The following is a 25,988-nucleotide window of genomic DNA, read 5'->3' as shown; positions in this document are numbered from 1 at the left end:
AATATTTAATGTTGTCAACTTTATTGAAAATTTTGTTAATTAGTTTAAATAAATTAATAACAGAATTGTTTTATATAGGTATAAAGAAACATAGACTCTCCCAAGTTTAACAAAAAAAAATCTAAGTCAGTCAAAAAAGAACTAATAAAAATATAGTCAATTTAGTTGTAAAATTTATAACGCTAAAACTTAGGATTGAATAAGCATACTTCTTCAATTTTTTTATTTAGTATTGAGTACGTACTCCATGAATATAAACAGTTATGGTAAATAACAGCTTAGTTTATTACTCTTATTTTTTAATGGTTGATATATATGAATATAATTAATTATTTTAAAATTATAATTTATTTCATATTTCATATCATATAAAATAATTAGTAACTTAATAAAAAATTAAGTAATCAAAAAGCATGCATTTGATAGAAATAGAATTTTATATTTTAAAATATTAAAAAATATATTTTACACATAAAACAACTAAATTTGGTAGCCCCACTAGAAGTACTCCTCTTGAGATGATGACTAACACTTTGGTAAAGTTTTCTGTACATGCCACATATGGAAATTAATATATTTTAGTTACTTATTTATGTTAAAAAGCCTATTTCTTGCCATGTTACCTAATTAGATGATAGAAGAGACAATATCTCCTTCTGAGGTGGAAAAAAGATGAAGGCATTTTAGAGTAAAAATTTCTGGTTTAGTTATCCTTTTAGAGTGTTCCCTTTCTAACAATCCTACTCATATACAATTGCTCCAACATTTTTGTGAATTCTTTTTTTTGTCTTTTCTTTTAGGTCGACAGAATTAAAAAATTATTTAATTTTCTTATCACGAGAATGAACTGTAAGTTCCTCATGTATGTACATTTTACTTGTCTATAACATGGCATTGTTATATGTCACATCCCTATCCATCCGAAATATGTTGATTTTTATTTTCTCATATTTTGTCCCTTAATTGCAAAATTTTTCCCCCTTATCATTCATATAATTAACTCGAATATAAAAAAGATATGAACATGTATATATCATGTCACACATGCACATGTCACAATAATGTCTAACATAGTTAAAATTGCACGAATCAGAGCTTCTCTTAACCCTTATTTTCTTCATTTTCATTCTTTTACAATTTTGTTTTTCTTCCTGTTGCTGTCCACCAAGCAGTCATAAATATTAATCAATGGGTTGGTGTCTTCATCATGGGAGCTGAGAAAACCACAATAAACTTAACAACTTTAAAATTCTTCAAACAGGCAACACACAGAGTCACGTAACGATAATATCGTCATTCAACCATAGTCATCATCCTACTGCCACCCCCTTAAGTTCCAGAAAATTAAACCAAAATTCCAAAAGATTGGAAAAAGCCACCACACATTACGAGACACCCTCCAAGTACCCTCTATCAAAGTCCATGTGTGTGACATACATATTGGTATTCCTCAAGCACGTTTTAGCAAATTTCCAAAAACATGACATAACAACTCATAACGTGTTTCATAGCTTCGGCACATACTAACAGTCCATAATGTGATTCATAACTTCATTTGGGATCAAATTAACTACACACTTCTATCTATCATCTACTCCTGAAGAACCATACATCCCTCCTGACTATCACCACTGGCTTGCGAACTTTGTAATTGCTCAAAATCAGAAGTACCTGGGATAGGTTTCCGAAAGGTTGCATGTCCTTTTTCCTGACCTTCTCTGCTCCGGCGGATCATCTGCCTGCAACATCAACAAAAACATGTATACATGGACTCACGACGTTGATGTTTCAACCAACGCACATCACAATGTAAACTAGCCGACTACCCAGAGACACATCATACTATCGCTAACAATACCTATTGCCAAAATGGAAACAACACATTCCCAAAGTTGCAACTCAATGCTTACCCGCTAGTGCTAACCATAACATGATACAATTAATTGGTCTTACCTGAAAAAATAATACAATTAAATGGTCTTACCGGAACCGGTTGGGCGCTAGTGCCTGCCACTTCATGAAGTTCAACGCCGGTTGTCCCTGATGCACCCACACCTGGGCACCTAGTCCTTCGATGGCCCAATCCTCCGCAGCTGCTGCATTTCCGTCGCTTCCTACCGGTTGATGGAGACGCTTGATTGCCACGTCCAGTCCCTTTGGTTCTCACACGAACTGGATCCTTAACTCCTCCTCGTTGCGGTTCATTTGACACGGGATTGTCCACTCGAAGTCCATACTTCATTTCCAAAGATAACGTGTCGTTCACAACCTTCTGCGAAATGTCCTTGAAGTCCTCATCGCTCATGCAAGCAACCCTTCCGAGCCTCTTACACAATTGTGAGAATGCACCCAACCTAGTACGGTAAATTGTCGACGGTTCCCCAGACGGACACCGGAACTTCTCCAGATCCATGTCGATCTTTGCTGTCTTCGACCACCGTCGCAGCACGAGGGTATCAGGAATAACGACAGCATCAAGCTGCACCAGAACAGCTAGTATATGTACACATGGGAGCCCAAAGGACTCCATTCTCAGACAGGAGCACGTGAAGGTGTTCGTTGTATTCTCGTGCTTAACCTGCCATGTCATTCCTGGTTTGCGGTACTTCTGGACAGTGAAAGTTTGGCCACCTTCTATCTCAACACAAGCGTTTATCCTCACCCGCACACACCGATTTAGCGACTCACGATATCTCCAAAACATCTCCCGCGTGAATCGTGTCGCACCAAACTTCTCTAACTCTATGAACTGAGTTTGCAAGACCGGAGTCCCGTAGCACGAACGGAATTCCATCTCATCCTCATTGTCTCTAAGAAAATCCACACACCTCTGGAAGTTCGTCACAAATTCAATCACGCCATACCTGCTTTCCACAAACCGTCCCAGTTTGGCATGCAAAGACTCGCACCGAGAAGTTGTTCTAATCCCCGCAAAGAATCTTCCTCTAATATAAGCAGTTGCCCATGAATACTTCTTCCTATACAACTCCTGTACCCATTCAACCTCCCTCACGCCACACTCCTCAACCATTGCCTCCCACATCACCTCAAATTCGTCTATCTCGATGTCTGCCAACATGCAATGCTTAAAAAGTTGCGTGAATCGTGGGTCACAAATATTTGACGTCGCATTCCGAAGAAGATGCCACGCGCACAACCGGTGATGAGCAGTAGGAAAAATCCTTTGAATAGCTATGCGCATTGCTGGATCCCCGTCGGTGATTACCGACTTAGGTGCTACACCCCCCATGCACTCCAAAAATTGTTCAAGCACCCAAACATAAGATTCCTGTGACTCGCATGACACTAAAGCCGTGGCAAATACGCACGTCTGGTTGTGATGGTTAACCCCGGAAAATACCACTACGGGTAGATTATATTTGTTCCTCCCGTAGGTCGCATCGAATGCCAGCACATCACCAAATACCCCATAATCATACTGACTGCGCCCATCACTCCAAAACAAGTCGCACAAGTGTTGTCCAGGACCCAATCTATGCCTCCAAAACATCTTCCCATCAACACGACCAACACCATCTAGGAACCGAATGGCCGCATTTACATCTCCATCCTGCAATGCTCTTTGTCTCCTCACCTCGTTATACATATCTTGCTTCGTAAACGTGACCATGTTGAAGCCACCAAGCTGGGCTGCAAACGATTCATAGATCTTCGGAATGCTAATTCCTATATCCCGCATGCTGGTTAAATGAGCAATCTCAACCTCTGAAATTTTCCTGTGTGATCTCAAGAAATCAACAAACTTTCCCGGCAGAAGCTCATGATTGTGCTCATCGGTAAATCGCGAGACATACCACTTTCCGCAACCGTCTTTCCTCTTAATCCTCATCTCGGCCACACAACCACAGCGAGTTACCACTTTATGCTCCCTCTTTCTATCAGTCTTCTCCAACCATTTCTTCTCTCTGAACCCCTCTCTGTTGCAGACAAAAGTATACCTCACAATGTCTCCGACAATATTTCTTACCTTCTTTCCTTGTCTTGTTGCAAACCCCTTAATGCGGCTATAGTTATTATAGAAACCTCTTGCCTCCTCAGGCGTGTTAAATTCCATTAGAAGAACGTCTTCCGATCTAAGCCCACCCATATCTACATATCCAACCGACGCCCCCTCATTATTGCAGTCCAAATCTCCAACCACAACTTCACGGTCAGTGCCCAGGTCAAACAAGGCTTCCTGCAAAAAGGTCAACAAGACCATGATGGCAAAACCAAACATACATCACAAACTTGGCAAAGATTTTGGTGGAGCTCCTGTACAAAGGTCCATCAAATGAAGCCGAGTAAAATAGTTGTATGTCGACAAAAAACCACTTAACAATTGATAAACGACTCCTATTTCTTGGTTGCAACTCTCAGCATAGTCTATTTTATCCACACACTCCACAGATTGCAAATGTGATTCAGCTTTACTCGTCCATGAATATTAATTTAGTTAAATTCATAAATTGTACACCACACAAAGTTAACAAGAGACCCGTTTATTTATTAATGCTCTCAATTATTTCACGTCTTATAGTCATTCTTTTTTACATGACTTTGATGTAGGATATAAGCAAAAAAATTTATAATTCATAGATACACAACACATAACACTCATTCTTTTTAATTTTTTAATGTACAAAATCCATAATTCACTGACATAGAATTACACATTATGCTCATCTTCTAAAACACTGAAGGCAAGTTACTCTCTCAAACATGTCTAACAATTATTGAAAAAAATAAATCACAAATTATTAACAATTACCGGTAACTTACGCTCTCTGACAACTCCTACAATTACTAATGAAATAAATTACAAATTAGTTATAATGAAATATATTTTTCTATAATTTACAGGAGTTATTAACAAAACTCAAGTCATAATTCTCGATTTCTTTCAAACTAAATGTTCTTTAAAAAGATCAAAACCCAGACATATTGAATTAAATCACATCATCAGACTAAATATTAACTCTTAATCTGACATTTAGTGTAAAATCTTAACTAATTAATCATGATTCATTTTTTTGCCTAATTACAAGAGTTTCAGAGAAATTCTAGTTTATAATTTTCTTAATTTTTACATTATAAAAAAGGTGTGATTCTAACTTTAATAATATCTTCTCGGCAAAAATAATTAACTAATCGAAACTCACGAGTCTAACTCAAGAACCCAACTAAAAAGCCTAAGCATTCATTTAAATTAACTTGGTGGCGATAGGAGAAGCCTAAGCATTCATTTAAATTAACTTAGTGGCGATAGGAGAAGAGTCGATCAAACTCACAGGGAATCAACACATTCACTCATTCTTTTCTCTCTTTTCGTTTCCATCTTCTATAAATGTCTTTCCATGTTTACTTACTTTCCTGCATCTTTTTTCTCCAAAGGCATATCACCCACAATAATGATGGCTCAATTCGCTAACCACCGTAAATTTAGTTCTTCTGGATTTTGAACTTCTTAATAAAAGATTGGTTTCACGAGAAATGAAAATTATAAAATGAATTAGGATGAAATAACTTGCCTACAAACTTAACAACTTCACCTGCAACATAATTAACCCAGTCATAACCACTCCTCAGTGTCCCTAAACCATTCTTTAATACCAAAAAATTTGTCATGGCACATTTCAACCAACAAGCACCCTCACGTTGTCCATCTATGAGCCACAAAAATAAAAACACCTACAGCTATGTTACCTTCCCACTACCTACACAGCGGCAATGCCTCATTAAACAACCTAGTTAACAATAAATCTTTACATGTTGCTCACAACTGTATTCTCACACCTCAATACCTCACCACCAATCCTATTCATTCTTGGCGAACTAGATAAAATCGCATACATACCCCCTCGTCTGCATAATCGGTTTGCGCCTGCGAAAACATCTCGACCATCGCCACGTTCCATTTCCACGGGTCTTCCGCCTTGCTGCTACTCGATGTCATCCTCCACTGGCACTCCCTTACCTGAAATGATACCCATCACACAAACTCAATTACTCAACAACTCTAGCGTCACTACTCATCATTTGCCACGATGCTGCCAACCACCAAATGTTCAACCAATTCAAGAAATTCAACACACACATTCATACTCAACAAATATAAGAAATTCAATAAACTAAGTTAGACAGATTCATAGTAAAAAAACTCAACAAAGTCAAGAAATCCAAAAGAACCAACAAACAGGTTCACACTCGACACATTCAGCTATTCAAGATATTAACCTAAACAGATTTCTACTCAAATATTAAACATATTCAAAAATATTATAGAATTCAGCAAAATAAAAAATTTCATGAAACTCAGCAACCAAATTCATACTCAACAAATTCAGAACTTCAAGAAATTAACCTAAACAACCCCATACTAAATAATTAAACAAATTCAAAAAAAATTCAAAAAATTCAACAACCAGATTCATACTCAACAAACTCAACATATTAACAGAAACCACAAGCAATTTGGGACTGTGAATAACAGCAGAAAGCCAGAAACCTTTGGATCTTTATTTCAACACTGTGAAGGCAGTGCTAGTAATGGGGAAGCCAAATCAGAACTAAACAGAACCAGGTCATGTATACTAGAACGGTTGGTTAAATTATCAATGATGGATACTCATACTCTCATCCTTTCTCAAGAGTCATGCTCAAATTTAAAAAATTTCGTCTCGATTAGACGGAGAGCACCAACCTGTCCAACATAGCAGAGGAAGCAGAAGACAGAGACAACCAACTACTCCGGCCGAGTTGAGGACGCACACGACTCCGGCCGAGTTGAGGACGCACACGACGGAGACGACGCTACTACGGTGACGACGATCCCGCGCAAGGAGCCACGGAGCAAGGAGAAGCCACGATGAAGACGAGGGAGCCGCGGTGCAGGTGAATTCCTTGAAGCCGCACGGTATTCGTTGACACGAACAACACGACACGGCCGGCGGTGTGGCGGTGTGGCGGTGATGTGAGGTTAGCTTCCGACTATGGTGCCGCCGTCACGTGAGGTTAGGGTTACCTTTTGGGGGATTAGGATTACAGGAATGGAAATGGGGGTATTGGGTGTTTTGGTATCTTTTTTTTTCCCCTAAAATTCCAATTAAACAAAAAAAAAAAACTCCTTCAAACCGGACTGGTTATAAAAAAATAGTCGGTTCTCAGATTTTTAACTAGACCGTACGGTTCATTTGGATTTTTCCCTACCATCCCAAACCCCTTATTCAAAAGTTCAATTTGGCTTTCATTAGTCTTCCATCCAGGAGAATTCTTATTTGGTATAGTACTCTCACAAAAAAATATAAACATTTTGAGTTCATAAGAGAATGGCCCTTTCTCTATGATTTCATCATAGATATGGCCCAAACAATGTGAGAATGGCCCTTTGAAGAAACAGCCCATCATTTATGGCTATAAACATTTTCAGCTATCTAATAGTAACATATGGGTTGCACGGCGCCAAGTTGTAGAAGCCGCTACTGTTAAAGGATTTTCTTGACTTTTCTCTAATGAATTTGAGGTTGCTTTAGTCATTCACATTGACACTACAAGACAAAAGTTATACCTGCAACTTAATAGTACATGGCATAGCAAATTACCAGTAAAGCTGACTGGCACATGTGAAAACCTTCCTTAGAAATATAGTAATTTATACAGAAATGATTAAAGTTGAAACTGTTGTGATAAGTGTGTGTAGGATACGAGGTGATGTCCATTTTTAGGATATTAAGAGAGATTATCATTAATGAAGTTTGAAAAAGGTAATTTTTTATATGTATATAAATAGGGGTTTGCTCTAAAGTAATACATACAGTAACAATAAACATTCTCTTCTTTCTTTTCACATTATTAATATCTCTCTCTTTATATTTCTTTATTTTATTTGTTACCTCTTCCTTATTTATTTATTTAGTTATTTTATAACACGTTATCAGCACGAAACTCTAACAAAATTTTAGGAAGACTCTAGGTAACAAATTTTTATTATGTCGAAATTCTTTTATCTTGAATATAATGCTTTTGATATATTTGGGAACAATTATTTATCATGGATACTAGATGTTAAAATCCATCTTGATTTAATGGATCTTGGAGATACCATTAAGGTTGAAAATAATACATCCCAGAAGGATAAAGTCAAAGCCATAATTTTCCTTCGTCGTCATCTTGACGTATGATTGAAAAATGAATATCCCACATTAAAAGATCCTGCAGATCTGTGGAAAGGCCTTGAAGAAAGGTACAATCATCAAAAGACGGTGATACTTCCTCAAGCCTGATATGTTAGAGAAAATTTTCTCGACCTTCTATACCTCGAATGTGCTCCTGCAGTAGCAGTATCGAGAAAAAAATTTTAAAAATATTCTGAGTTAATTTTTTGCATTTTTGTTGCTGAACGCAACAATGAGTTACTTTTGAGAAATTATGAAGCGCGCCCAGCTGGCGTCGCCCCATTTTCTGAAGCAAATGCGGCAAATTATAATCCCAGAAGAGGTAAATGGCAAGATTTTGATAACAAGAAAAATTATGGAAGGAAAAGAAATTATGTTCATAAGAAAGGATCTCACCAGAAGTGGGATAAAGAAAGAAACATTGGGCAAAGTAAATCAATTGAGGATAAATACTTCCGTTGTGGTGGAAAGGGCCATTAGTCACGTACCTGTCGTACCCCAAGGCACCTTGTTGATATTTATTAAGCATCCTTGAAAAAGGATGACAAAGAAAAGGAAACAAATTTTGTTCCAAATTATGAAAATTCCACCACTCATTATGATGTATATAATTTCTTTGAGGATCTTGAAGGAAATATTGGCCATTTGATCAATGATGGAATAGTTTAATATGTGTGTTTGTTAAGTATTCATGTGAATAATTTTTACTGTGCATGTACTTTTGCTTATTTTATTATTATTATTATTTGTTTTTTTGAAGAAAAATGGCAAGGACATATTCTGAAGATATTTGCCTTGCGAATAGTGCAAGTTCGCACACTATTCTTAAAAGTACTATATATTTTACCCATCTTGTGCCAAAAGAAGAATATGTTAATACTATTATTGGCTCAGGTAATGTGATAGAAGGCTCCGGAAAAGCTATAATTTTGTTTCCCGGAGGAACAAAATTTATAATAAATAATGCACTATTATCTACCAAGTCTCTGAGAAACTTGTTGAGTTTCAAAGATATTCGTCGAAATGGATATCATATTGAAACAATGAATGAGGAAAATCATGAGTATTTATGTATCACAACTCATGATTTAAATAAAAATGTTATATTAGAAAAGTTACCCTCACTTTCATCTGGATTGTATTATACCAAGATTAGTGCAATTGAATCACATGCCATTGTAAACCAGAAATTTACTAGCCCAAATGAATTCATAACTTGGCATGATAGATTGGGTCATCCGGGAACAACCATGATGAGGAGAATTATTGAAAACTCTCATGGACATTCACTAAAGAACTAAAAGATTCTTAAATCTAGTGAATTTTGTTGTACTGCATGTTCTCAAGGGAAGTTAATTTTAAGGCCATCATCAGTAAAGACTGGATTTGAGTCCCCTGAATTCCTAGAAATAATTCAAGGTGATATATGTGGACCTATTCATCCACCATGTGGATCTTTTAGATATTTTATGGTCCTGATAGATGCATCTTTGAGATGGTCACGTGTGTGCTTATTATCTTCTCGCAACCTGGCGTTTGCGAGATTACTGGCTCAAATTATTCGATTAAAAGCACAATTTCTAGAAAATCCAATCAAAGCAATTCGTCTTGATAATGCTGGTGAATTTACTTCCCAAACTTTTGATGCTTATTGTATGGCTAATGGAATAAGTGTTGAACATCCAGTAGCTTATGTTCATACACAAAATGGGTTAGCAGAATCACTTATTAAACGCCTCCAATTGATTGCTAGACCTTTGCTTATGAGAACAAATCTCCCAACCTCGGTTTGGGGCATGCTGTTTTACATGCCGCAGCACTTATTCGTTTGAGACCAACGAGTTGCCATAAGTTCTCTCCTATGCAACTAGGTTTTGGCCAGCAGCCAAATGTTTTCCATTTAAGAATATTCGGGTGTGCGATATATGTTCTCATTGTACCACCTAATCGTACCAAAATGGGACTCCAAAGAAAATTGGGGATATATGTTGGATATGATTCTTCCTCTATAGTAAGGTATCTTGAGATACAAACGGGAGATGTATTTAAAGCTCGATTTGCGGATTGTCATTTTGATGAATCAAAATTTCCAACATTTAGGGGAGAGAATAAGCTTCCTGAAAAGGAACTTAATTGGAATGCATCATCATTAATGCATTTAGATCCTCGATCAGGGCAATGTGAACTAGAAGTTCAAAAGATTATACATTTGCAAAGAATAGCAAATGAATTTCCTGATGCATTTTCCGATACAAAGAGGATAACCAAATCTTATATACCTACGGAAAATGTCCCAATTTGAATTGATGTCTCAGTAGGACAAGTAGCCACTGAAGCAAACTCACGCCAGAAGCGTGGCAGGCCTGTCGGATCCAAAGATAAAAATCTTCGAAAGCGAAAAGAGGTAAATACTATTCCTGTTGAAAAAGACATAGTAGAGACACCTGCAGTTGTCCAAAATTCTGATATAATGTTAACGCCAGAAGACGTTCAGGTACCTGAAAATTGTGAAAATGACGAGAACTCGATAAATTATGTCTTCACAGGAGAGAAATGGGACCGAAATAAGACAATTGTCAATGAAATATTTGCATATAATGTGACATTAAATATCATGCATGAAAGTAAGGATCTTGAGCCAAGATCAGTCGAAGAATTTCGACAAAGGGATGATTGGCCAAAATGGAAAGAAGCCATGAAGGCTGAATTAGACTCACTTGCAAAACATAAAGTCTTTAGACCTGTAGTCCGTACACCTGAAGATGTAAAACCTGTTGGATACCGATGGGTATTTGTGAGAAAACCAAATGAGAAAAATGAAGTTGTGCGCTACAAATCCGACTTGTGGCACAAGGTTTTTCACAAAGGCCCGGTATAGATTATGAAGAAACGTATTCTCCTGTAGTGGATGCGATAACATTGCGTTATTTGGTTAGTTTATCTGCATATCATAAACTGCATATGCATTTAATGGATGTGGTAACAACCTATTTATATGACTCATTAGATCGGGATATCTATATGAAAGTCCTTGAAGGACTAAAGATATCTAAACCATCCAATGAATATTCACAAGGGTTATACTCAGTCAAATTGCAAAGATCTTTATACGGTTTAAAGTAATCTGAACGAATGTGGTATAATCGTCTTACTGAGTATCTGGCCAAAAACGGATTCAAGAATGATGATATCTGCCATGTATTTTCATAAAGAAATCTGCATCTGGGTTCATTATAATTGCTGTTTACGTTGATGATTTAAATATCATTGGAACTCCTGAAGAGATTCCAACAATTATAAAAACACTAAAAGAAGAATTTGAGATGAAAGATATTGGAAGAACTAAATTTTGTCTCGGCCTGCAGATCGAGCATATAAAAAATGGGATCTTTATTCATCAAACAACATACACAGATAAGATCTTGAAAAGATTTTATATGAATAAGTCACATCCATTAAGTACCCCAATGATTGTAAGATCTTTAGATGTGGAAAAGGATCAATTCTGTCCTAAAGAAGAGAATGAAGATATCCTTGGTCCTGAAGTACCATATCTTAGTGCTATTGGAGCGCTAATGTATCTTGCTAATAATACGCGACCTGACATATCATTCGCGGTGAATTTACTGGCAAGATATAGTTCCTTTCCAACCAGAAAATATTGGAGTGGAATCAAACAAATTTTTCGATATCTTCATGGAACGGTTGATATGAGATTGTTTTATCCCTATGGATCCAAGTCACAACTAGTTGGCTATGCAGATGCCGGATACTTGTCTGATCCACATAAAAGGAGATCTCAAACAGGATACCTGTTCACATATGGTGGTACAGCTATATCATAGAGGTCCACGAAACAGACGATAGCAGCAACCTCCTCTAATCATGCTGAAATACTGGTGATTCATGAAGCTAGTCGCGAGTGTTTTTGGCTGAGGAGTCTGATTCAATATATTCTGTCATCATGTGGACTGATTGATCATAAGATAGCTCCAACTGTCCTGTTTGAAGATAATACAGCATGCATTGCTCAACTTAAAGGCGGATACATCAAAGGCGATAGAACAAAGCATATTTCTCCCAAATTATTCTTCACTCATGATCTTCAAAATCAAGGGACAATTGATGTCCAACAGATCCGTTCAAGTAACAATATGGCAGATTTATTCACAAAGTCACTCCCAAAATCCTCCTTTGAAAGATTGGTACATGAGATTGGGATGCACCGATTTCGAGACATTAAATGATACCGGCAAGAGGGGAAAACTGTACTCTTTTTTTCTTAGTCAGGTTTTTTTTCCATTGGATTTTTCTTGACAAGGTTTTTAATGAGATAGTCCCCATCACAAAGGATATTGTACTCTTTTTCCTTCACTAAATTTTTTTCCCATTGGGTTTTCTTTAGTAAGGTTTTAACGAGGCATAATCCTAAATGGTCATCCAAGGGGAAGTGTTGTGATAAGTGTGAGTAGGATATGAGGTGGATGCTCATTTCTCAATGTTGCTTAGGATATCAAGAGAGATTACTAGGGGTGTAAGTTACCGAACCAGGCCGAAATTTACCGCAAAACCGAACCGAAATTTACAACAACCGAATGGAAAATCGAAAAAACTGGTTTTTTTCGAATTAAACGGATCGGTTCGGTTCGGTTTTCGGTTGGCTCAGTAAAAACCGAACCGAACCGAACCAAACCGAACCGAAATATTGGTTCAGAAACCTTGTTTTTACACATTTGCCCTTTAACCTAATATGCAAACCTCTAACCTCCCAATCCCTACTCACTCAACGCAGCCACAACACAAGTCACAACCCCACAAGTCACAACCTCCATCTTTCTCCTCTATGCCTGGTTGCCTGAGACCCTGAGAGAATGAGAGCTTGAGAGAGAAAGAGAGCCAGAGAGCTGAGAGCGTCGTCGTCGAGTCGCCGTGAAGGACGTCGTCGATCTCCATCACGGGCGTTGCAAAGAGCTGTCTTCACACCATCGTCTCGCCGTCGTCGAGATCCGTCTGAGCCGTTCTTCCCCGTCGCCGAAGAGCAGTCCTCGTCATCGTCCAGCAGTCCTCGTCGCCGTCCAACAGTCTCCGTCGCCGAGCCTTCTCCTGCAACTTACAATGTCGTCTTCTAAGGTTGGTAACTCGATTTTTTCACAAATTGTTGGAAGTTACTACTTATTAGATGTTCTTGTTGGTGGGCTGATTGAAAGTTTGTTGCTGTTGTTGTTCGTTGAATTGAAGAAGCTCTTTGTATATATATACTCCTTATCACAATTTTAATTATAAATCCACATGATTTAATTTTTTAAATTTTTACTTCTTTATATCATATCAATTAAGATTCCAATTCCGAATATTAACTCATATAACCAAAATAAAAAAATTTGGTGATTACAGAGATATTTTACCTACTTTAGTCACTACCTGGCCACTTGAATCCTAATTGAATTTTCTCTTTGATTAATCTTTAGGACTGATTTTGTCTCCCTGATCTTTGGTTTTTTCAAAATTTATTGCAAGTTATTAGATATTCTTGAGTACCTTTTTCTGTCTATGAAGCTGAGGAATTTGGATACCTTTTTCTGTCTAAGTATCTTCGTAATTTAATTTTTGGTGTTCTTTTTTCTTTAAGTTATGGATTTGGGATATTGTAGTTAACCACAATTTTTAAACATTGTCATGTCCTTATATCTGCATTATGTCATGCAGTATCCCATACTTAATAAATCAAGTTTAAAAGTAAAAATGAACGTGAACAGTAGTACTCCTTAGTCTTTTCTAGAACAAAAGACCAATAATTACTTTGATGCAGGTTTGATAACACTAACACAGAAAGATTAAATAAAGAGTACTTAATTTAGAAAATAAAGAGTACTTAATCTAGAGAGTAAATAAAGAGTTTAACCTTGTTAAAACCTTCTTCACACGTGATATTACTCAATTGTTTTATTTATTCCACTTTGTTTTGAGTTATCAATCTAAACAGTACTTAATTTAGAACCATGGTTCTTTCACAATGAAGCTTAGAAATAAGTACATGGCACATGGGTTTACATTTGATAGTACATTACAATTTCTTCATGCAATAATTTAGGCAAGTAGCACAAAGGCAATAATGTAGATAATGGGGGTAGATCTTTTACTTCAACAATAATGGAAGGTGCATCAGATGTGGGAGTACCTGATGGCAACATGGCTGGTGATTTTTTCAAGGAGGTGCATTTTCATGAGATCATCAACAAGAATGAGGTGGATTTGTATTTGATGGATGGTTTAGAGAAGCCACGTGATCAAAATACTTTTGACATATTGAATTGGTGGAAAGTAAATTCTAGCAAGTATCCTATCTTATCCTAAATAACTAGAGATGTCTTAGCAATGATGGTCTCGACTGTTGCTTCAGAATTCGCTTTTAGCACTGGTGGAAGAGTGCTTAACAATTATAGGAGTTCTTTAACTCCAAAGACAGTTGAGGTATTGATATGCACACAAAATTGGCTTCGTGCTTCTCCAATGACAACTGATTTTGAGGAGCTTATTGAAGAGTTTGAAAAACTTGAATTAGGTATGCAAAAAAGAAATTTATAGTTCCTTTTATGGTTTATGTTTATAATTTATAATTTATATTATGTTTATAATCTATATTGATTTTTTTTGTTTTATTTTTGTAGAAATTGCACCAACTGGAGAAGATGATGATGAATCTGGTGTGGATTCAGATTAAGCATGGTGGCTGTTTGGTTTTTATTTGTTATAAAGTGACTGTTTCAGTTTAAAGTGTGTTTATTTTTGTTGTTTTACTAGACATTTTTAGTTGTCTTTGTTTTATGTTTAATTAAGTTGAATTTGTATTGAATTTGGATGTGATATACTCTTGTTATTCTAGTTTATTGAAGGTTTTAAACTTTATTTTATGATAATTTAAATTCTGATCATTAGGTGCAAAAAAACAAAAAAAAACTGACCGAACCAAACCGCTGTTGGTTTGGTTCGGTTCGGTTCGGTTGACCAAACAGCAACTAACCAAATGGTTGGTATTATTATAGGACCGATCAGATCGGTTCGGTTGGTTTTCGGTCCAAAACCGAACCAAAACGAACCGATTACACCCCTAGAGATTACCATTAATGAAGTTTGAAAAAGGTGACCCCTTATATGTATATAAATAGGGGTTTGCTCCGAAGTAATACACACAGCAACAATAAACATTCTCTTCTTTCTTTCCACACTATTAATATCTCTCTCTTTATATTTCTCTATTTTATTTGTTACATCTTCCTTATTTATTTATTTAATTATTTTATAACAGAAACCATTTTTTTTTATCATTTTTTGGTAACTATGCCCTGCCAAATATAATGATTAATTAATTATTGATTTATAGGCGTCTTGATCTTTGGGCTCATTTTTTTCATTATGGAGTTAGTGTTGATGTTGGTGGTGTGCAATAAAATGGATGTATGACCAATATTTCTACTTACATTTAGTTTTGTTTTTATTTTTATTTTTTGAGAGAAATAGACAAAATGTAGCATGCGTTTGTTTTTGCAAAGCTTTTTAATTTTTTAAAAATTTCCTTTAAACCCAATCGTAGCTTACGTTTTGATGTGGGCATAAAAAAATTTTTTTTGAAGTAACAAAACGCATTTTGTGTTTAACTTTTTTGTGTCAGCTTTTTTAATAAACGCAGGTTACGTTTTATGGGCTGTTAGCTTTTTTTGGAAACTAAAAACGCATGTTGCGTTTTGTTTAAAAAATATATTTTAAGTAAGAGTCCGGCCTATAAATATGAAGCAACACTCTCATTCAGGTTGCCTCACTCCATTTCTACTCATTGTATTCTTCTTTCTTGCACATATGTCGTAGTTTTGAGTTTTTTTGGTAGTTAGGTGTGTCAAAAAGATCGGATTAGGTGAGGTTGCAATTATGAAAAATATTGCAAACTTGCGAGTATATTATAACGGTGAGGTTATACCAAATACACATGAGGGAGTAACTTTTGTTTGTGAATGTTCGTTATCATTTGCTATTCCATGTACCATGAGTTTTGTAGAGTTGCAAAATGGACTTTGTAATAACATTCAAAGCCACATTTTGAAAAGGGTGAGCAACATTTTATACAGGAATCCTGTACAAGTATTTGGTGGGCTGATCCAGTTTCAAATGATGCCCATCACTGACGATGTCAGTATGCAGCAGATGTTATGTATTTCTCAACAAACCCGATTTCATGTGCATCGATAGAGCTGTACGTTGAGTTCGAATAGCAGTCAGAGTTGGGCACGGTCGGCGAGGAGGTCAATGTTGATGAGCTCGAGAATATAGATTGGGAAGAAGATAATAATGACAGTGAAGAAAAATTCGAAGCTAAACGCAACCTGCGTTTTGTGATACCCCAGATTTGTCAAAAGCTGCTGACGTTTCGTTTTTTGGACTCCCTTCCTTGCCAAACACATCCTGCATTTTGCAGCAGGTGACTGATGTACGCAACTCTGCCATTTTTAAGTGCACTCAAAACGTAATTTACGTTTTGCAGGTTACTAAATTTTACAGATCCACATTTTTAGATTATATTCCATGCAACAATATATGAAAATAACACCATTTTTACTTCCATTCTTTAATTAATTTCTATGATCTTTGATCAAGGGATGGGAAATTTTTCATTCCGTGACACCTCACGTTTTCTTTATCAGCCTCATTAATAAAAAATGAAGGCTCAGAATATATTTGTAGTTATGATAAATGGTCTTTTACAAATAATGTTGATAAACAATTAAGTTTGCAGTCCTAACTAACGAACATCTATTATAACTTTTAAGAATTTTGTATTGCACGACAATATTATGTCACACTATTTGACTGCGTTTGAAACTGAAAAAGAAATAAGGACGGAAAGATAGAAATTAAAATAAATTATGTATTCATATTATCATATATTGTATTTAGTATAGAGGAATGCTAGGGGGTCAGTAATTTTGGTATTTTGTAACCATCAATTGGTCATCAATAGTGTTTTTAATGGTGTGAGATTACATCTAATGATGGGAAATCACTCACTTTTGTTTTGATGGTTAAGTGTTGACCTAAAAACACAAAAATTGCTGGCCCATAGACTTTTCCTTTAGTATAAAGTGTATAGAATTAAATTATATTTTTAATTTTTTTTATTTGGTTAACCTAAAAATAAAGATCGAAATATTTAAAATTATTAAAATATTTTTATTATAAAAGTCTAACTCCTTTCTTACACAGTGCTTGTTTCAAGGGAATTTGAGGGGGAAAAATTAAAGAAAAAAAAATGAGTAAAAAATTAAAATTTCTTCCATGTGGATCACCAAAAAAAAATAAGAGGAAATGAAAAAAAGTAGAATGACGTACAACCAAATGTTTTTTCTTCTCCCATGAGATAAAAACAGATAAAAAAGGAATAAAAAAGATACAATTACATATTTATCTTTTATTAAAAAATAATTTACATACATTAGTATATTATAATTTATATATAATATAGAAAATGATATTAATGTAATTTCACTTGGTTGTGATTTATCATTGTTGGAGTGTTGATGGTGATGGATTGCAAAGAGGATGACGGTAGAAATGTGGTGATAGTGGAGTTGGAAAGTGAGAGGTGATAGTCCTGACGGGGATGATAGAACAAAGGAAGAACTGAACGAGGATAAACTTAAAATTATTAATTTGGGATAAGGATATTTGGAAAAATTATTTATTAAAATTTTATTTTCCATTTCTAAAATTGTAGTCATTTATATCTCCAGAAAATGGAGACAAAAAAGACTGAAATTTTGGGCTTTGACCACCAAACACAATATTAAGTTTCAGTTCTCCCATCTTAGTCTTAATATCCCTTACCAAACAAGCCTTACTATAATACTATGGGTGTATTTTGTTCAACGTTTGGATCTTAAAAAGTATTTTTTTGGCTATTTTTTTTCTTGTGAACGCAAATGTGATTTTGTACTCAAACTCAACTTTAGAAAAAACAAAAAATTTTAGCTTTTATATTCACAAATTAGTACTCAACCATTAATCCTAAAAAGTTATTTTTTTTTATCAATCCTACTCTTCATACATGTTATTATTTTATTTATGAAATTTTTATTGTTTCTCTTTATATAAGCTCTCTTTTTTATTATTTGCTATTTTTTATTTAATATTGTTCTCTTTTATAACTATGAATCTTATCTATTTTGTTTAATATTGTTATATTTTCATAATATGATTTTATTGATCTTATTAGGTAAAGCAAATTAAATAAAAAATTAATCATATATAATAATAATAGTAGAAAAATATAAAAAATTATAACGTACTAAAAAAGAATTAAAAACACTAAAAAAATACTATATAAAAAATATACTAAAAAAAGTAACAAAAAAATTAAACATACTTAAAAAAATAATATTATAATTTAATATAATGTCCTTTTTAATAATTATCTATCTAAAAATAATTTTAATTAACATTATTTAAATAATATTTATTCTATCAAAATTAATTTTTTGTCAAATATAAATTATATTAACATAAACTCACTCTTACTCAAAATTAATTCCATAAAATTATATTAATCCAAACTTCAATTTAATAAAGGCCGATCCAAACAAATATATGCCCAAATGAACTCACCAAAAATTTCGGTATGGATTAATGTTTGTTAAACCACGTTGAAAGTCCAAAGACTACAAGTTTTCGGCCGTTGTCCAATCATTATGTTAATAGGTCCAATTTGCAATTGGATCACTATGACATATTTCTACTTCCTACCCACAAAATCAAGTCCACAATAATTAAAATAAAATAAACTTATACAAATCTTAGAATTCTAATGGAAAACTAATTTAAATTGGTCATATATTCAATTTATTTGTTTAATTTTTTTAGAATAAAATAAAAAAATTTTATTTTCACAAAAAAATTATTCTAATCTAAAAAAGTTTGTTAAGGAAGACAAACTTATGAATTTTATAAAATTTAGTGGGGTGACAAATTTTCCCACCCAAAAAAATTTGAATTTTGAGATATAATTTTAGAATAATTTTTTTAGAAATAATTTTTTTATTTCAAAAAAAATTATTTTATTCGTCAACTTAAATAAATATCAAAAATTCAAATTTCATCTTTTGCATATAATAATTCATTGGCCAACTATAACAAATCATCCGCTATAACATTACCTTAGCTACGCTCAAAATACACTTGTCCATATATCTGTTTAGAATTTAACCAAAGCCCAACACTAAAAGATTTAATCTGCAATTAGAGATGGTAATGATTATTGGTATTGTGGGGTATCCTTCTCGACTTTTCATTTCGTTTAAAAAAAATGTCATCTATTTTTTTCGTCCCGTTCTCATTATGAGTTCTCATTTAATTATTTCTAATGGAAAGGCGAATACTCATGGATTATCCATGAATATTGTTTTTAATTTTTTTTTAAAAACGATAAAAATAAGGTTAAATACGATTTTGGTTCCTAAGGTATAAGGTGAAAATTTTTTTCGTCTCTAACCTTTTTTTGCATACAAAATCATCCCTAAAGTTTAACTTGCTTTTAAAATCGTCCTTATCTTTGAGACCAAAATTGTATGGAGGTAGCGACGGAAGCAGATATAGAGGCAGATCGTGGACATGCAACTTCTTCTTCTTCTTCCCTTCCCCTTTCTTCTTCTTTCCTTCCCCTTTCACAGAAGAAAAAACACTCTATTTTTCTTATTTTTTTATTTCATAATTTTTTGTTATGGGTAATTTGGTCTAAAATTTTAATATTTAAGTAAAAAGGACGTTTTTTTGCATGCAAAAAAAGGTTGAGAACAAAAAAAATTTTCAACCTATACCTTAAAAACCAAAATCGTACTTAACTCTAAAAAATAATATAATCTAATACGATCTAACATTAGGGCTGGCAATTCATACCCTACCCCGCGGGTATCCAACCCGGTCCAACCCGTTCGGGTAGGATAGGCTACCCGACCCACTGCTGGTAGGGTACGGTATGGTCCGGTCCGGGTATGCTTGCGGGTAGGGTAGGGTACAGGTTTAAGGTATACCCTACTCTACCTGCACTTCATATATAACACATATTTTATTAAAAAATAGGTATATAGTGAAGGAAGTAAGAGTTGAATCTACAACCTCCCTTATGTAATGACTTACAATAAGTGAACAACCATTAAACTAATTAGTTAATGAGTAATTCTCCACATACAAGTGATTTTCCATACAAGTCATTTATAAACACGCCGTTTCACGTTTTTTTTTGTGCCTCTTTTTCTTCTTCTTCTTTCTCCGTGCTTTCTCTTCCTCTTCCTCTTCCTCTTCCACTTCCTCTTCCTCTTCCTCTTCCTCTTCCTCTTCCTCTTCCTCTTCCTCTTCCTCTTCTTCTTCTTCTTCTTCTTCTTCTTCTTCTTCTTCTTCTTCTTCTTCTTCTTCTTCTTTCTCCGTGTCTCTTTTTCTTCTCTTCCTCCCTCTTTTTTTATTGAAATTTCTTCTCCTCTTTTCGTTTTCTCTTTCTCCTTCATCAAAATCACCAGAAAAAACGAAGAAACATTATTCAAGGTACGTTTCTTGCCTTTTCTTTCTCCTTCTTCTTCTTCTTCTTCTTGTTGCACGTTCTTCTTCCTCTTCCTGTTCTTCTTCTTCATTTACGTACTTTTCTCTTTGTTTTCTTTCTTCGTTATTCTCGATTTTCATTATTTTTTGACATCAAGCTCTAAAATCGTTTTTGAAGAAGAAGAAGAAGCAGAAGATGAGGAGGAAAAAGAGAAAGAGTTTTGAATTATGCATAAGGTGTACTTCAACGAATTTTGGGTGTATTTCTTAAATCCTTTGGGTGTATTTTTGTAATTCTTTGGGTGTATTTCTGTAATCCTTTGGGTGTATTGATTTCAAGAAGAAATATACTGTCTCTCCCTATATTGGGTGTATTTCTTAAATCCTTTGGGTGTATTTCTTAAATCCTTTGGGTGTATTTCTGTAATCCTTTGGGTGTATTTCTGTAATCGTTTGGTTTATTTCTGTAACTATTTGGGTGTATTTCTGTAATCCTTTGGATATATTTCTGTAATCGTTTGAGTGTATTTTTGTAATCGTTCGGGTGTATTTCTGAAGTTCCATCATCTTCAAAACAATTTCAAAGCTTGATTTCAGAAACCATGAAAATCGAAAAAAACAGAAGGAGATCGAAGGCAAAGAGAGAACGCTTTTCCATACAAATCATACAAGTCATTTATATTCACGCCGTTTTCACGCTTCTTCTTCTTCGTTCCTCCTCCTCCTCCTCCTTCTTCTTCTTCTTCGTAAAAAAGGAAACGAAGATGAGACACGCGAAGATGGTTCAGTAACGCGCGTGTTAGGCCCAACTTGTAAGACTTGTAAACAAAAATGACTTGTATGTGTAGCACTCCTCTTAGTTAATTTAGTAATTTAAAGCATTAGTTTTTTATTTTTTATGTTATTAATATGTATAAAATTTGAAATGATTGAATTTTATATTTATTTTGAAAAAAATTGATATTTCTGCGGGTAGAGTAGGGTAGGGTAGGGTTTAGAACTTTAGGGTGCGTGTAGGATTAGGGTTGAGTGATTCTCACCCCACAAATAGATAGGATAGAGTTTTAATAAAATTTTCAACTCGCGGATAAGGTTAGGGTAGAGTGCAAATCCTACCCTATCCTACCTATTACCAACACTATCTAACATAATCTAATTCAATCTAACACAAGTTAACATAATCCAACGTACATATAAAAAATACCTAAGATATTCATGAAAGTTAATAGATTTATCATGGTTTTAGGAATTAGACCGAACCAACTAATTCAATCCAGATAATAAAAAGCTAGTCACAGATCGATCTGATTTAAATAAAAACTAATTAATAATGAACTAATTAAAAAATCAAAAAAATTAGTTAAAAAATGATTAGTCAATCAAATCAATACATAATACATTTTTAGTGATTGGCCCATTTAAAATAATAAAATATAAAAAAATCACTTTTTTTTAAATATATTTATTTATATTTTATTATGTTCGATTCAATCCTAATTGAGTTTCGATTGAACTTGAATTTCTAATTCTACCAATTTGGTATATATAAATGAGGATAATTTAATAATTATACATATAAATTTACATAAAGTTGTATATATAAATGAAGACAACTAATAATTTTGTATTCGCGAACATTTAATAAGTTTCTAATGAGTACATGCTTCCATCCCCCTTTCTATTTATTTACTAAACACACTTTTTAAGTCTCTGCAACCAACATCAAAAGGTAAGTTATCATTTTGTTATTGGAAAAAAATTAAAAAGAAAAAGAAAAAAAAAACAAGATCTGCCTTCAATGAGTAAAAGCATAAAAGCGTTATTTAATTTGTAAAAGAATTAAGGAAACAACTAAGAAGGGTGTGGTTGAGCAACACTCGTCCTCTCTTAACCAAGTATGAAGGTTTATACTTCACTTTTGATACGAAAAAATTTTGAGACTCTGGACTAGCTATTTCACCTATAAAAACATCATTAGATAAAAAAAAATAAAAATTACAGAAATTATTTTTTATATGAGAAAGTATAGGGAGAGCCAATGAAATATTTGTACAATATGTACAATGGAGGTTTAAAGATGTCCGATTCAGTATTAGAGATATAATCATTGGTGTTATCTTTTTCTATCAGCTAAAACTTTTGGGATGAGTGGTAGCATGACATGGTATCAGAGCTCTAGATCCGAAAGGTCAAGAGTTTAATCCTTGGTGAACCCCAAAATCAACTTAAATTTTTGGGATGAGATATTTATTATCCCTAGTACCCGGATGGTTATTTTGGATAGTATGAGTGATATTCATTTTTTAACTCATATACACATTGTACAAATATTCCATTGGCTCCCTAGCAGGACTCTTTTTATATTGATAATTTTTTAGTAATGTGTAAGTGAGTGAAAAAAAAGAAAGTTGAATGCATCTGTAGTGACACGGCTTCTCACACTTCATGAGAGTTTGACACTGCGCTGGAAGCAGCACGCGTCCACGGCCCAGCTGCATGCTCTGCTTCGCCTGTAAATTTGCTTCCCGTGAATAGCGAGAAAGGGAGAGGAAAAAACACGTCCCCTATGTATGAAAAGTATCCGTCTCCACCTCCTAACTCTCCATAAAATCAAGTTTCTTCTTTCTTGTTATTTTCGAACACACTAAAAGTGAGCTTTGTAGTAGCAGTAGTAGGGCAGTGAAATGAGAATATGAGTGAATGCAAGTGAGAATTGAAAATAAGAGTGAGTGCGTGAGTAAGTCCAAAGAAGAGCGATAAAAAGAGAGTAATATATATGGTTTCGAGGGTTATCTGAAATTAGGTTGTATTTGGGCCTGAACGTGAGGTCCAGACTCCTTTGAGTGGCAGCGTCTGACTTGTTAGTGCCGAGGAGCCGCCATCCGAGTTTCTCGTGAGGAGGTGGGTGGTGGTACTTGCAAGAGACTCCGATACTTAACTTAGCAAGGACTTTTGGTAGGTTTTTAGTAGATTAGAACGTAAGTATACCTGAGGAGTGTCAGTGTATTTATAGGTGATGAGTCAAAAACCACCGTTGGAGTATTTCCACCATTATTGGCGGATAACCATCCCTTTATTCAAGGATTGTCGATATCTCTCTTCTAGAAGTAAGTGAGAGATAATAGGGATTAGTTTCAACTCTTTCAAGAGGAAGTTATCACTTGGTAGTGTTCTGTCCGACCTCTTAGGAGGTCGGCTACTTGGTAATTGCCTTCTGGGCTTTCTCTGCTTTGGGTCTGGCTTGACTTTTGAGCCAAAGTATGAACAGTGTCCTTACTTGAGTTCGATCTTTTACTCAGGTCGTACTCAAGCATGTGAGAAGTCGGACAAGTGTTGGTAAGCAGGATTATCACGTTGGGTTTTTTAGGTCTCTATTTTCAAGTCGAAAACACGACGTGATTTTGAAACGTCAACCGTTGCGTCTGTTGGCTTTCAATTTTGGCACGTTGATTGCGATTACATTGATAATCATGCACGTCTTTAAATGAGGGAGGAATTTTATATTTTTTCCCCTTAGGTCTTATAAATACACTTCCCTCTTTCCCATTCGTCATTTTCATTTCTTCTTCTTCATTTACTCACTTCTTTTTCTCCCAAGCTTTTCTTCATTTACTCACTTCTTTTTCTCCCAAGCTTTTTGCTTTCTCTTCTTGCATTTCTCCATTCTTCTTCTGAAGAACGAGTATCTGCTTTTTAAGGGTACCGTTCGTTGTTTTGCTGTGTTTCATCTTTTCTTGCTTTCTTCGAAAAGGTTAGTTCTTTGCCTTTTGTGATACTTTGTGTGTTTGATTTTTTTTATAGAAACTGGAAAATCTTGCATAAATGTGAAATATTGCTTGTGGACCTTACTGTTTTCGTGTTTGGGTTTGCTGTTTCCGTAGCTTTTGACTTTTATGCTTTCATGGAAATTGGTTCTTTTGCACTTCTTTTTGGTTTGTTGTACTGTTGTCGTATTCTTTTTGTATTGTGATGCCCCAAAATGAGATTGTTTGGCTTTCTGGAAACGATGTTATTTTGCTTCTCCCAGGGATTCCCCTTCTGTGTTTGTTGTTGATTCTTTTTGTCTGAAAATAGACTTTCTACTTGTTTCTGACTTATAGTGATGATTTTTGTTTTATAATGTAGGTATATCTCTTCTATATGTCTCGTTCAACTGTCTCAAAAATGTCGTCCAAGGTTCCCGAGGAGTTGTCGAGATGGGTAGATATCTTGGTCCTTTCTACAGTCCATGTGGTAGATAATGTGTTTGTAATTGAATTTCGTAGATACCATAGGGTTTGTAGCTCTAGGGATGATGAGGAGAAGTATGAAATAATGGCCCCTGACCCGAAAGACCGAGTATGTTTTAACTGAGTTAACTCGTCGGAATCCCATTTCATCTTCATGTACGACTGCCTTTTTACCCGACTTGGGGGTGGTTTTTCCATTTTTCAATTTTAAAATTGATGTTGTCTTTTTGTAAAGTGGCTCCCACCTAACTCCACCCAAATTCCTGGGTGTTCATGAAAATCTATCAACTCGTGAGTCGTGAGCTTGATTTTTTTTTAATCTCTTTGAAGATCTTTTTCTTTTTATTCCAGCTCACAAGATCTTTAAGATCTACTAATAAACAACAATGGATTTGTTTCTGAGCTATACAAGGTTAGAAAGTATTATCTATTTTCGATGAGTCATTCCATGATTTCAAAACTTTTTTTTTTAAGGTTCGGGCTGTTGAGGGTCACCATTCGTTCTTCCTAAATGAAAATAATGAACCTTGCTTCCAACTGTATTGGGTAGAGTCAACTCCTATCGATAAGTATAACCTGATAGATTTGGATGAGGTTGAGGAGGTTATAGTTGAGTTCTTCTGAGAGGCTTGGAGATGGGCTCCAAACCTTGAAACGAAGAAGTTTCTCCTCGGAAAGTTGAGTTATGTCCGTACCGAGCTAGGTAGTTATCGTTATTATTGTAGATATTTGTTATTGGCCCGAGTTGTTTCTAATTCTTGATGTTCTTGTGCAGAAAAAAATGAAGAGTGGTTCGAAGGCATATCAGAAGGTTCAAGAGGTCAAGTGGAAAGCTAGAGCTCGAGCTCTCCAGCTTCATAATTCAGGGAGGTTGGATACTCCTTCTCCAACCAAATCAGATTTGGGCACTTCTTCTTACTAAGTCGGTATCCCCTCTTCCTCCTCCTCATTCTCCTCCTCCTCCTTTTGTTGCTACCCCTCATGTCCCTCCCTTCTTGGACCCGAGTTAAAA

The 25,988-nt window shown here is 34.9% G+C and overlaps 1 protein-coding gene across 2 annotated transcripts; it reads right to left on the bottom strand.

Moving 5' to 3' along the window:
* Window positions 1-963: 963 nt before the first annotated feature.
* Window positions 964-7,206, bottom strand: LOC112771541 (protein FAR1-RELATED SEQUENCE 5). 2 transcript variants are annotated; one of them, XM_025816310.3, is made up of 5 exons: window positions 6,704-7,206; window positions 5,858-5,977; window positions 1,985-4,198; window positions 1,672-1,739; window positions 964-1,214 (listed from the first exon to the last, which is right to left on the bottom strand). In XM_025816310.3, the coding sequence occupies exons 2-5, from the start codon at window positions 5,954-5,956 to the stop codon at window positions 1,124-1,126; spliced, it is 2,472 nt and encodes an 823-aa protein (XP_025672095.1). In that variant the 5' UTR covers window positions 5,957-5,977; window positions 6,704-7,206; the 3' UTR covers window positions 964-1,123. The 2 variants fall into 2 exon arrangements, with proteins under 2 accessions (XP_025672095.1, XP_025672096.1); XM_025816311.3 differs by lacking the exon at window positions 6,704-7,206 and having other exon boundaries at window positions 1,985-4,275.
* Window positions 7,207-25,988: the final 18,782 nt, after the last annotated feature.

Source organism: Arachis hypogaea, chromosome 18, assembly GCF_003086295.3.
Source record: "Arachis hypogaea cultivar Tifrunner chromosome 18, arahy.Tifrunner.gnm2.J5K5, whole genome shotgun sequence".
Lineage (NCBI taxonomy): Eukaryota > Viridiplantae > Streptophyta > Magnoliopsida > Fabales > Fabaceae > Arachis > Arachis hypogaea.
The sequence above is the reverse complement of the archived record's forward strand: the minus strand, read 5'-3'. Positions and strand labels throughout refer to the sequence as shown.